The sequence below is a fragment of the Ahaetulla prasina genome, chromosome 2 (genome assembly GCF_028640845.1).
Source record: "Ahaetulla prasina isolate Xishuangbanna chromosome 2, ASM2864084v1, whole genome shotgun sequence".
Taxonomy (NCBI): domain Eukaryota; kingdom Metazoa; phylum Chordata; class Lepidosauria; order Squamata; family Colubridae; genus Ahaetulla; species Ahaetulla prasina.
This window is the reverse complement of record NC_080540.1, coordinates 200,455,844-200,470,303: the sequence shown is the minus strand read 5'-3', so window position 1 is coordinate 200,470,303 and position 14,460 is coordinate 200,455,844. Positions and strand designations below refer to the sequence as shown.

At 36.5% G+C, this 14,460-nt stretch overlaps 1 protein-coding gene across 3 annotated transcripts in view; it reads left to right on the top strand.

Moving 5' to 3' along the window:
- The window catches only part of GNE (glucosamine (UDP-N-acetyl)-2-epimerase/N-acetylmannosamine kinase), a 52,441-nt gene that overhangs the window by 16,324 nt on the left and 21,657 nt on the right, over positions 1-14,460 (top strand). The window contains exons 1-2 of one of the 3 annotated variants that reach the window (XM_058166207.1): positions 4,183-4,356; positions 14,165-14,373. In XM_058166207.1, the coding sequence (XP_058022190.1) occupies positions 14,210-14,373 (164 nt within the window). In that variant the 5' untranslated portion in view covers positions 4,183-4,356; positions 14,165-14,209. Of the gene's footprint in view, positions 1-4,182; positions 4,357-14,164; positions 14,374-14,460 lie in introns of those variants that run through there. The other 2 variants (XM_058166206.1, XM_058166208.1) reach the window with 2 other exon arrangements.

The window sequence follows — 14,460 nt, the reverse complement described above, 5'->3', positions numbered from 1 at the left end:
CTGGGTTCTGTCCCGTTCTATAGAACCGGTGAAGGGACGCGGTGGCTTAGTGGGTAAAATGCTGAGCTTGTCAATTGAAAGGTCATCAGTTCAGTGGTTAGAATCCCTAGTGCCGCGTAATGGGGTGAGTTCCCGTTACTTGTCCCAGCTTCTGCCAACCTAGCAGTTCAAAAGCACGTAAAAAATGCAAGTAGAAAAATAGGGACCACCTTTGGTGGGAAGGTAACAGCGCTCCGTGCGCCTTTGGCGTTGAGTCATGCCAGCCACATGACCACGGAGACGTCTTCGGACAGCACTGGCTCTTCGGCTTTGAAACGGAGATGAGCACCGCCCCCTAGAGTCGGGAACGACTAGTACGTTTGTGCGAGGAAAGCCTTCACCTTTACCTTTATAGAACCAGTAGTAAAACCATTGGAAGGGTCCGCCCACCCTCCCCAACGTCATCAAGGGGCTTCTGCGCATGCGCAGAAGTGCGCACATGCACTCCCGTTGCAAACTGGTAGTAAAGTAGAACCCACCCCTGACCTGGAGCCTTCTCTTGCACCGCTCTCCATCCCTCCCAGAGCACCGCCACCACCCCTCTCAGCCCCAGCTGCATTTCCACCAAGGGCCGTCCACCCACCCACTGGCCGGGACGGACCTCGGAAGGCAAACGGGGGTGGAGGACCATCGGGAAGGCAGTGTGGAAGGCAGGCAAGCATGGCAGGGCTGCGGGGAAGGGAGTAGGCTGCTAGCTCCCTTCCCCGTAGCCCTGCCATGCTTGCCTGCCTTCCATGTGGCCTTCTGCTTGCCTGCTTTCACAAGCTGGCCACGGGGATGCTGGGAAGGCCATGTGAAAGGCAGCGAAGCATGGCAGGACTGCGCACCGCAGACCGGTTCGTGGGCATGGCCCGCCAGCGATTGCTACCAGTTCGGCGAACCAGCCTCACTCTCCACTTCCAGTTCTCCCGAATTGGTCTGAACCGGTACCATTTCACCCCTGGCTTGGTGTATACCCTTGGTATTCTTTGCTCATTCCTCCTCCCAGGGGAAACCTGCCACCATAAGGGAACACAGCAAGATCTGAGGACGACAAAATAACATTTATATGCATGGACATTGCTAGATGGAGTACACAGAAATAAATTTGACTATATTACTGGCACAAGGAGGTATAAATGGTCAGTTATTACAGCAAAAAAAATGAACAAGTTATTTAGAATTAATGATATGATATTGTTGCCATTACGGAAACTTGGTGGGATGAAACCCACAAATGGAATATACAGCTAGAGGGCTGTTAAGTGTAGTTGTAAGTCCCTATTTTCAGTGCTATTGTAACAGTCAATAAATGGATTATTTTAAGTCAAGAACTACCTACATGTGAAAACCTAGGTTTCTAGAGAAATCTATATTGTTGCCAAAGTAAAAAAAATGAGCAGGAGAAAAGTGAATGAGCTCAATTGTAACAGTGATGAGTGCTCTGCTGAACATCTAAAAAGTCTGATTTAAAGATTTTTAAAAATCTAAAACATCTGGAGGTCTAGCCACCTAAGGGTCACTACAGACTTGATAGCACATAATAAATATACAATTATTAAACCAAAACAATTCTATACCATGTCTTCAGCAAACCATAAGATATATATGCCTTCCAAATACCCAGGTATAGTATAGGTGGTATCTGGCTCAATAGTAATAATTATGAAAGGGATTTTGGAGTCCTAGTGGACAATCACTTAAATATGAGCCAGCAGTGTGTGCAGCTGCCAGAAAAGGCAACAAAATTCTAGGCTGCATTAACAGAAGGATAGAATCAAAATCACATGAAATGTTAATACTACTTTATAATGCTTTGGTAAGACCATACTTGGAATATTGCATCCAGTTTTGGTCACCATGATGTAAAAAAGATGTTGAGACTCTAGAAAGAGTGCAGAGAAGAGCAACAATGATGATTAGGGGACTGAAGGCTAAAACATATAAAGAATGGTTGCTGGAATTGGGTATGTCTAGTTTAAGGAAGAGAAGAACCAGGGGTAATACGATAGCAGTGCTATCACAAAGAAGAGGGAGTCAAGCTATTCTCCAAAGCACCTGAAGACAGGACAAGAAGCAATGGATGGAAACCAATCAAGGAGAGAAGCAACATAGAACTAAGAAGAAATTTCCTGACAGTTCCAATTAATCAGTGGAACAACTTGCCTCCCAAAGTTGTGAATGCTCCAATACTGGAAGTTTTAAAGAAGTGATTGGACAACCAGGTATAAGGCTTCTTGCCTGAACAGGGGTTGGACTAGAAGACCTCCAAAGTCCCTTCCAACTCTGTTGTTTTGTTATTCTGTTATTCCTAGACTCATTATTGTATGCCTCCAAGTAATAAAGCACCCTTTATCAGTATCATTATTCAATTATTAGAAATGGAATATAAGCAGAGTTGTAAAATAATTTATCTTTTTAACATTAACCTAACTATTCTTTCTCTGCCTTCGACAACTAGAACACAACACAAGCAGCCTAATTCTATTTGTATGGTGTTTTTATGTATATTGTGTTCATATTTTTAATTGACTGTAACATTTCAAAAAGATATAAAACACAAAACAACAAAAGGGGGAAAATTTGAGGGGGGAATCAAACAGGGAGAAAAATGTCAGAAAAATGACAAGAAAAAAGGGTTGCCTTCCAGCTTACTTAAGTACAGTACAAATATATAATAAACTTTTACTCTAAGATAAAATAAGAAACAAAAATATCATATAAAATATAGAAACTAAATAATCAAGATAACAACAAAAACATCTTATTCTGTTTAAACATAAGCATAAAAATTTGTAGGTTATATGGAGCACATTCTCTGTACAGTGGTAGCAATCTGGTATGCACTTACTACAGGAGCTAAAAGTGGAAGATGAGTTTAAGGACTGTATGAGTTCTATTGACGATCTAAAAAGTCTGACTTAAAGATTTAAAAAGATCTAAACAGTCTGGAGAGGGTCTAGCCACCTAAGAGTCACTACAGACTTGATAGCACATAATAAATAATTATTAAACCAAAACCATTCTATACAGGGTCATTCTGAAAAAGCATAGATTTATGTTGTATTCTAACCCCCATATCGAACTGAAGTTCGGCTTATCTTTATTATGGTCAAATATTATCATAAAAAGGGAGGAATTCAGTCAGTTAAAAAGCATAGCAAATACGTCAGTTTGACAATATTAATGAAATGCCAATCAATATAAAACAAAGTACGTACAATCTGGAGAGCAGCAGATTGAAGAATATTTATTTGTTAAGTTTCTATGCTGTCTATCTTTCTCGGACTCTGGGTGGCTTTCAACATTAATTTTTTATTTATTTATTTATTTTTGTCACAATATACATAAGCATCACACAAAATGATTATATAGTATATAAACATATATATGAGGAAATATAAGGAAGAATAAGCATATATATATAAGAAAGAAAAAACAAACAAACAATAGGACAGGAATGGTAGGCATGTTTGTGTTCTTATGTATGCCCCTTACAGACAGACCTCTTGGGAATGGGGTGAGAGGTCAATAGTAGAAAGTTTTTGGTTAAAGCTTTTGGGATTATGAGAAGAAAGTTGCCACTTATTAAGTTGCCACTTTCATTTTTTAAATTAAAAAAAAATCATCCCAGTCAGGCTGCTGCAGACATCCAAGTTTAGATCTGGAGAGATCAGTCCTTTGAGAGAACAAGAGTTTTAAACTTGGTTTAGAAGAGACTCGCCGCAAACGATGCAATTCGAAGCGCTGGCTTCGACTCTCTCGTTATTTCTCAACCCACCCACCCCTTTCGTTGTTGGAGGAAGCGTATTATTTTATTTGTTGTTTTGTGTGTTTGTTTGTTAATTCAAGACGACAAAGCGCACACACCAAGAGAGGGTTAAACGGGCTCAGTTTGACTTGGCTCACCCAGAGCCTCGAAGAAGCAGCAGCAGCAGCGGCTAATCTAGGGACGCCACAAGCGTCGCCTTCCCAACAGGAGATGTGGAGAAAGGGAGAAACGCCCGGCCGAAGCAACTGCCATTGCTTCTCTTAGTAGAGAGAAGGAAGAGGCAGAGGCGGCAGTGGCAGCGGAAGGAAAGGGGCCGATCGCTTCGCAGCCGGCGTGGTTCCCTTCGCCTGGCTCTTCTCACAGCGCCGCCCCACATACACACACACACACGCCTCCCACGAGAGGCTTCAGAGGCCGAGCCGTATTATTATTTTTTTCCCCTCTTTTTCCTCCTTCTGCCGCCGCCTCGAGGCGCTTTGCGGCGCGGAGGCCTCTTCCTCCACAGGCCTCGAGGACAGGCCGCCTCCCGAGGTTTGGGGGAGGGAAGCGAGGCGCGTTAAAGAAAGGTAAAAGGGAAGCCGGGGTTTGGGGGTGAGAGGGGTGAGAGAGGGAGCGAGGCGGGCCGCCTTTAATTTGCTTCGAGTGACGCTGGCGCGGCGGGGCGGGAATGAGCCGGCCGCTTAGCGAAGTCCTGGGTTGTGGAAAGAGAAAGAAAAGCATCCCTGAGCGGACGTGGCGTTTCGGAGAGGCCTTGCTGGACCTCTGCGGGGTAAGGGCAGCAGCAGCAGCAGCAGGAGCCGCCAACGCGACGAGCGCTGTTTGTTGTTCCTCCCCACGCTGCAAAAAGCAACCCTTGCTCCAAAGAGGAAATAAAAGAGGCGTAGCAGGCATCCAGCACCCGGGGATGCATCTGTTGGCTCTTTTTTTTTTTTTTTTCGTTCACTGCATGCAAAAAAAGAAAGAAAAGAAAAGAAAGTGGGGGAAAAAAAACCCGATCTGATCTGGAGCCGAATGTCATTGGAAGCAATGCTGTCAGCCTGGAGCTTTTCATCTCAGTCTTTTATTAACTGGGCGATGAATTGAACCTCCTCCTCTAAAACAGATGCTACGTGGATTGGTTGTTGTTGTTTTTTTTAAAGTGAGGTGGATTGTTCCCCTAGGCCACTTTAGGAGCCAAGTGATGGGTTTTGCTGGCGTTTCATATTCAGCCTTGTTACCTGCAAGATGCTCTTACTGAAGGTTTAAAATTTTGGGAGGCTCGAGATGGAGGAATCGGGCCAAATAACAGCACGCTATTCTGTAGGGTTTAAAAAAAAACTATGTGGTAATAGTGTTTCATAATATGCCAACAATAAAAGGTAAAGTAAGGTGAAGGTAGCAAAAAAAATTATGATTGTTTCAGGATAAAATAAAATGTATGTATAAAGAGCAGAATATCTATGGAGATTCTCGGTCATCCAGGTCATGGTTGTCCCAGAAGTGCTTTTTCAAGAGGAAATGTTTCATTTCTCATCCAAGAAGCTTCTTCAGAACTGAAGAAGCTTGGATGAGAAGTGAAACATCTTCAAAAAACAAAACCAAACCAGAAAGTCCAGTTGCATCTTGAAAACGCACTTTCAGAACTGAAGAAGCTTGGATGAGAAGTGAAACATCTTCAAAAATATAAAGAGCAGACTATATTCAGTATTTAAATATAAGTGAAGCTTTTGATCTGCAAAGCAGTCTTATGATTCAGGCTGTTGGAAGTCTTATGATGCAGATTGTGGGAAATATTTCTGTTCTCTTCCTCCTCACCCCCTTCCTTCACTTTCAGGCCTATTTGAAAGCACTCTCCCTCATTCAGTGACTATTTTAGCTAAAAAATTTAGCTAAAAAAGAAAAGCTCTATACTTGAAAGACTGCATCAGAGTACTTCATATATAACTGCATAATTAACCTTCATGAAAATGCAACTCACAGATCACTAAATCAATTTTTTATTACACTCCTAGACTAGTATAAGAAGGGTGGGATATAAACAATTTTAAAAGCTAAAAAATATAAAATGCACAAAGTTAAAAACGTTTTAAAAAGCAGATGTTTAAATCTAAAAAAAGAAACTTATTAAAAAGGTAAAACTTTAAATACTAACAAAACAAAAGTATATGGCTGACTAAATCTATCGTACAGAAGGCTCTTTAAGTGACAAGTTAAAACTAATTATTTTTTAAACAAAAAGATTAACTTTTTTTTTTATTATTATTACTTTTTTTGCAACAAACAAACAAAAAGAAAATACATTATTACACCCTTGTGCTATACATAAAAGGAAGATTTGGGTCTTCGGATATATCCTCATGATTGCCAAAATCCACGTTCTCGAGGTACAGGTACTGAAGCGTCCAATGTTCCAAGCGCAAAGTCCACAAATGGTTTCCAAGTCTTCCAAAAAAATATCTTCTTTATACACACCACTTCTAATTTTAATATCACATGTCATTTTATCATTTAAAGCTAATTTCCACATTTCAGAATTCCACTCTTCTATTCTAAAAATCACATCTAGTTTCCAATATCTAGCTATTATAATTCTACCTATTATAATCATAATTCTAATCAATTCTTCTTCATATTTTGTTAATTCTATTTCCTTAATTACCAACAATAATATAGTTTCCACTCTCAATGTTATTACTTTCCCCATTTCAAATATCATTTTCTCCAATTGTTGCCAAAACTTTTTAACCTTATCACAATTATACCACATATGTTCATAAGTCCCCAATTCCATCTCACATCTCCAACATTTTTTACTGATTTTTTATCCATTTGTGACAATCTTACTGAGTCAAATACCATTTCAAACAACTTTATAATTGTGCTCTCTAATCCTTATAGATAAAGTTCTCATAATTCTACTCTTCCAATTCACATTCCAATCTGACTCTGATATTTCAATATTAAGATCTTTTTCCCAATTTATCCTCATCACTCTTTGTAATTTTTCATCAGAATTTATAATCTTATAAACCCTACTAACGAGTCCCTTTAGCCCAATTTCATCTTTCATAATCCGAGATACTAAATATTCAAATTCAGTTTCACATCTATTTATCGAATAATTTTCCTTAGTTTTTTGTCCATTTTCTATCTGTATTTTTCAAACCAACTTAACCCTAATTTTTCAATAATTTCTTTATTCCTCCTTTCATTTTCCATAACTTTTATCCAATCTCTAATAATTTCTATATTTTCCTCTTTAATCACTTCATTCGTATTATATTATTTTAATTGGCCAAATTCCAATTGTCTCCCCCAAAAAGATTATATCCGGAATTAAAATTTTAACAAATTTATTCCACATTTTACTTAATCCCTTTAACCAATAACTTCTACTTACACATTTTAAATTTGCTTTATCTAAAAACCACCTTGATCCAAATTTCCCTATATCCTTTAACTCTAAGTCTCTCCAATAGTTATCTTCACCTTTTAATATTTTTACCACTATCCGGATACCATACGCACAATAATAATTAAATAATTTGGGGATTCCTAATCCACCTTCCTTTTGATTTTGATACCACATTTTCTTCACTAATCTAGGTCTTTTGCCACCATTACAAAATTTATCCAGTTTTTTCTGATATCCTTCAATATCTTTCTCTGTCAAATTTAATGGTAGCATCTCGAATAAGAAGTTGAACTTAGGCAGCAACATCATCTTACACATTGCAATTCTACCAAACCAAGACAATTTTAAAATTTTATATTTATCTATCTTCTTCTCAATTTCGTTAATCACCACATCATAATTAAGTTTTTTCAATTCTTTAACCTTAAGTGAAAGCACTATACCCAAATATTTCAATGTGTGTTTAATCCTTATCCCAAATTGCTCTTGCATATTCTCAGACTCATTACCATTACTATCCATCAATAATTCTGACTTTGACCAATTTACTTTCAATCCTGTCATTTCCTCAAATTCTATCAAATGCTTATATATCTTTTTCAGATCTTTCTCTACATTTTCAAAATAATTAAAGTATCATCCATACAAATTTATCTTATACCCTTTATATCCTTCTAATTCTTCATCTTTTCTATCATTTTGTCAATATTTCCATAGCCAATAAAAATAATGTTGGGGACAGGGACATCCTTGTCTCGTACCAGCTTCTAATTTTATCTCTTCAGTTAATATTCCATTCACCTTCACTCTTGCACTGCTCTTTTGGTACAATTTTGAAATAACATGTATAAACTTATTACCAAAGCCTAAAGCCTCCACAATTACTTTAATAGTTTCCCATTGTACAGAATCAAAAGCTTTAAAAATATCCAATGATACTATTCCAATTTTATCACCATTATATTCAGCTACATCTATAATATTTAATACTCTTCTAACAATATCACTCATGTATCTACCCTTCACAAAACCTACTTGATTATAACTTATATATCTATATATAAATCTATTTAATCTATTGCTTATAATAGCAGTAAATATCTTTGCATCCTTTTTTCTCTAAGATATACAATACATATTCTAGAATTGATTATATTTTTCTTTCTAAAGATTTGTTGAACAATGTGGATAAGGTAGATGTGGGAATTTTTAAAGATTCTGATCATGCAGAAGTTATGGTGGATTTAGATTTTAATTTTGAGAAAAAGAAGCTATTGGAGATATGACGAAATTGTATAAAATGAAAAGGATAAAAAATGGATACTTAAAAAATTGGAGGAAAGTTGGAGATTAAATGATAACGGGGAGGTTAAATTTGAAATTGTTTGGGATGCGATGAAAGCGGTGTTTAGAGGGGAGAGTATCAAATTATCAAGTAGGAAATATAAAAATTATAAAATTAAAATGGAAAGAGATAAAATCAGATTAAAGAATTGGAAAATCAATTTTGCTTACTAAAGAAAAAAATTCTTCAGGAGCTTAATATGTTAAGAAATAAAATGATAGAAGAAGATACAGAGTTAGTAAAAAGAAATTTGAGATTTTAAATAGGAATTTTTGAATTTAGTAATAGAAATTCTAAATTATTGGCAAAGATGGCGAAAGATAAAAGAGAGAAGAGAGAAATTGAGTTTTGATAGATGATAGAGGTATAAGATGTTATAAAAAATTAGAGAAATGTGAAGTGGTTAGAAACTTTTTTCAGAATCTATATTCAAAGAAACCAATTAATCAGGGAAAATTGCAAAGCTATTTAGAAAAGTATGTGGTGAAAATTGATCAAACATATAAGGAATTGATGGAAGAAGATATAACACAAGATGAGATTAATGGAATAATACAAAAATTAAAATTAGGGAAAGCTCCAGGTGAGGATGGATTACCTGTTGAGTTTTATAAAGAATTTAAAGAATTAATAATACCAAGACTGCAAAAATTATTCAATGGAATATTACATGGTGGGGAAGTACCTTCGTCATGGAATAGAACGGTGATATCCCTAATTCCTAAACCAGATAAAGATTTAGAAAGGATTGAGTCCTACAAAAAGATTAACTTGAAGCTCATAAATGCTTAAATTTTCCTGGTAAGGATAAATTTGTCAAAGTGAAGATGCTGACTAGGTTATTATATTTTTTAAAAAGTGTTTTAAAATCTGAAGTCATCCATTTGTGGTGGGTGGAGTCTGGAGCTCATATAAATACTAGGAAAATTATTTAATTATATAGATATCTCCATGAAACCTTCCAAGTAGACTGAAAAGCAAAAATGTTAAAAGTGTACAAAGGAGTGTTTTTTTCTCCAGTGGGATTGGTCTATCAGGGGAAACTGGTCTACTTAATTGTGGGACAGAGCGTACTGCTTCTGTTTTTGCCTTTCAGTCCCAGAGGCTTTTATGTAAAACATAAATTGTACAGTAGAGTAAAATGAGAGGAATAAAACCAGTCAGTTATCTTTGCTTTCAAATTCAAAGGCATCCAGTGTTTTCTGAAAGAATTCCACCACAGCCTTTGAAAAATACTTGGAAATGGCAAATGGCCCACAGTACAGCACCCACCTGATTGCATCAGAGAGCAATGTAATTCAAATATTGTGTGTGGATCATCAGTTACTGTAGGTTTCTAAGTATATTCACAGAAGTGTAAGTTGTAAAAATCTAATATGGTTTTGGGTTAAGTCTGCCCATCATACTCCTATCAGTGGGAGATGCTTTTAGTTTCGTGTCTCCAAGGTTTGGGAAATAGGGATCAGTTGTCCTTTGTTGCCCCAATTCTGTAGAACTCTCTTTCTTCCATATACCACCAAAGTTAAGGTGACATTCCCTCCCCCTCATTTAGGAAGGTATTAAAATAGTTTTCTGCTAGTCATTTGGAGACAACATTATTGTGCCTTTTTGTGTTACGGTGGGCTAGGTTGGATTCTACTGTTGTTCATGTAGTTTTTTAAGGGTTATATTACAGTATAAGGCTGATTCTGAGTTTTGGGAGAAAGCTGCTGGATTTGTTTTATGAATTTTTATTGTGAACTATCTAGAATAGGTATGTCTAACCTGTGGCCCATTGGCCACATTTGGCCTTAGACAACTAATAAAGTGGCCCTCACAAGATGGTAAATTTTTAACATAATGTGATTTATATACATTAACTATATTATATATTTTACTGGTAGTCCTTGTCGTACAATAGTTCATTTAGTGACTGTTCAAAGTTACAGTGGCACTGAAAAAAGTGATTTGCGGCTGTTTTTCACACTTATGACCATTGCGGCATCCCCGTAGTCATGTGATCAAAATTCAGAGGCTTGGCAACTGTCTCATATTTATGATCTTTGCAGTATCCCAGGGTCATATGATCCCCCTTTGTGTCCTTCTGACAAGCAAAGTCAATGAGAAAGCCAGATTCACTTAACAACTCTTGTTACTAAATTAACAACTGAAGTGATTCGCTTAACAAATGTGGCAAGAAAGGTCGTAAAATTCCTGTAATAAATGTCTTACTTAGCAATAGAAATGTTGGGCTCAATTGTAGTCATAATTCAAGGATTACCTGTATATGTGGCCCAAGATAATTCCTCTTCATTCAATGCAGCCAAAGCAAGCCAAAAGGTTGGATACCCATGAGATAGATTTTGGGGCTTGGGTACTATACTATGTAGGTGCTGCTATGGAAAACAACTCAGGTTTCCTTCAACCAGACCCTCACAATTTTTTTATGGTAATTAAAACTTTTAAAACCTCACTTCAGATGCAGTCAGGGAGGAGCTATTCTTTCAAATATTAGTGGCCCTAAGAGACAGGTAAACGCCATCCTTATGAATTAGCTTTTAAACAAGTTGGAAGTCAGTGTAGTTGATTTAAGTGTAAAATACTGTAGTCTGAAAAATGTGCACCGATTGCAGTTTCTAAATAGTTTCTAAAGTTGTTTTTCTCTAAATCAAATGAATAAAAATATTGCAACCAAACATGACGGATAAAATATATAACACAAGTCAATAGCAATTTGAATCAGAAAAAACATCTGTGATGGTTGCATTCGGGAGTAGATTAAGTGATACATGTGTTCAGTCTATCCTGTGGTCCTTATTTTCCTTCTGCAGAGATATTATGTCTGACACTTAAGAAAACCAAATGAAATGAAGGGTGAAAAACAGGTTCAGAAAGTATACATATTTTATTTCCATTGCTTTTCTACTTTATAGAATTTAATTTCCTACTAAGCTGTTGGAGTTCTATTTTGCATTCCATTGCTCGTTCAGCATTTAAATTGACCAAATATTTTAACATACTTTCTTATTTAAAGGGTTAATTTAATTATATGGCATATATCAAATTAGGAAACGACATAAAACTAGAACAGTAATTTGTGAGTTAATAATTACTCATTGAGTACTTAGATGGACTAAATCTGAGGCAGATATCACTGAATGCTAATATTTAATCTTTACTTGCACAATAAAGCAGAGGTAAGTAAGGTTTCTTTGTATTAAAGTAGAATAAATGATTGAAGCAAATTTGACTGCCTTATTCGAATAAAACCGCAATAATTTAGCTATACAATTATAGCATTCTTGTGGAGGGGTTGTATGAATTGTAGGAAAAATTATCTTTGGATTTCCAAAATTGTTATCTAGTTATTTTCCTTTTCCTTTAAGAGAAAATAAATCTTGCCTCTCGGTTACATGCTCTCTGGTGTAAGCACTTTATATCATAAATGCTGGTCAGTTAACATCTGGCATTTCAGAATCTGAATCATGTTTATTCAAATATACAACATTGCCTTTATTTCAGGGTCAGGCCATCCAAAGACATTTTGGAGTTGGAAGGCCTTAATAAATTCAATAAAGTGAATAAATATTAGTGAAATGTGTAGGAGTGAGAGGAAAAAAATCCTTACTGTCTTGGCTTGTACGTAGGCACCAAAAAATTGGAGATTTCGCATGTTAAATATTTTGCTTCACTGAAAGGATTGAAAAGTTGTTTTCTTAATAGACTATAATAGAAAGCTGTTCAGTTATTACAAATTTATAGCTGCTTTTCCACATGGTAAAGGAAATGATATTTCTGTATATTAGTACTGTAAAACAAAAATTTGAATTGTGATTAGAGGAGCTCCTTCCTCCAAATTTAAAGAAATAAATTCAAAAGAAAATGTAATACTCTAGAAAGATCTTAAGCATTTGTGCTACACAAAGGAAATTATATCTGATTCAAATAGCTGTGGTATGATGAGGCCTGCTGTGTAGGATTGGTGTGAGAATTCTGTATTCTCTTATCTTTGGGGAACTAACAAGATAAAATCTTTTTCCTTCTATAAGCTAGCAAAAATATGAATTGTTCTATGTTGCTGTTTCCTGTCATTTCAGAAAAACTTAGCATGAGAAATAACCTTAGTGACAGATAAATAATTACAGATGTATTTTTTAAAAGTAGAAAACACCTTACAAAATGTAGTTTTTCGTAGCAGTAGCAGAAAAAACTGAGACTTGATGACATAATCCTGTCAATCAATTAGAGAGTAATTTAATCTTCATTCCAAAATTTCCTTTTTCAACTGATCATATATTGTTTTATAAGAGAATAATCATTCCTTTTTCCCCTTCTGCTTTCAATGGACTCATAAACTGATTACTGAAAAATCCCTATTCATTACTGTATTTGGAACTAATAACTTGAAATACTTGGAAACCTTTAAAAATATTGTAGGCAGCATTCTTTAAAATTTCAATGTCTAGAGGTTTTAAAGTGAATTTGACCTCAGCTCATTATGATTCATCCATTAGTGTTACTGAAAGTATTAATTCTAAGTTATATACTGTATACTTTAGCCTCAGTTGGTCTAATTATATTCAAGTAGCTCATAGTTTCAAAAGTGTGGAGGAGAATTATGGAGCAAGTATTTCTCAATCACTGGTACAAGAATTATTTATGGGAAAAATCACATGGAATTATATAATGTATGGCTGTGAAAGTTGGACCATGAGAAAGGCTGAGTGCCAAAGAATTGAGGCCTTTGAACTATGGTGCTGGAGAAGACTCCTGCAAGTCCCTTGGACTGCAAGGCGAACAAACAGGTCAGTCCTAGAGGAGATCAACTCTGACTGCTCTTTAGAGGCCAGATCCTGAAGATGAAACTGAAATTCTTTGTCCACCTAATGAGAAGGAAGGACTCACTGGAGAAGAGTTTAATGCTGGGAAAGATTGAGGGCAAAAGAAGAAGGGGATGACAGAGAATGAGGTGGCTGGATGGAGTCACTGAAGCAGTCAGTGTGAGCTTAAATGGACTCCAGAGGATGGTAGAGGACAGGAAGGCCTGGAGGAATGTCCATGGGGTCGCATTGAGTTGGACAGGACTTCGCAACTAACAACAACAACAACAACAAATTATATAACAAATAATATGTTGTGAACAAACATGAAATTCCATTTAACTAAGTTTTACTTCTAAATGCATTATGTTATAATTTTTTTCTTTGCATATCTATTATCCTGAATGTAGGGTCTTCTCGATTGCAGTCATTCCAAATGGTGCCTGTCACAGTTGATTATCTATTAGGGAGAAATTTCTACTCCTGTGTCATTACAGTTCTTTGACTTACACTGGATATAAAGTTTATTTCTGTCCCAAAATTCAGTTGATTTCTTGTCTAAATAGGAAGTGGCGCAGTGGTTAGAGGGCAGTATTGCAGGCTACTTCTGCTGGCTGCTGGCTGCCTGCAATTTGGCACTTCAAATCTCACCAGGCTCAAGGTTGACTCATTCGTCCGAGGTCGGTAAAATGAGGACACAGATTGTTTGGGGCAATATGCCGACTTTGGAAAACCACTTAGAGAGGGCTGTAGAAGGCTGCTATATAAATCCATTACTGCATTCAATATACTCTACATGTTCCTAGTGTACTAATCCCTGTATAATTATATTCCAGGAGCTTTATTTCAAGACCCTTGCTAAGCAAAAACAAAAGGAAGTAATGGAGAAGAATGGAAACAATCGGAAACTTCGGGTTTGTGTTGCTACGTGTAACAGAGCAGATTATTCAAAATTGGCTCCAATTATGTTTGGCCTTAAGGCAGAACCACAATTCTTTGAACTGGATATTGTAGTTCTGGGTTCTCATCTGATTGATGACTATGGGTAAGAGGCATACTTCATTTCTTCAAACATGCTTAACTGGAATGGTGGGTATGGGTTTTCTTAAGATTGTTTTCTTTGTTCCAGGTT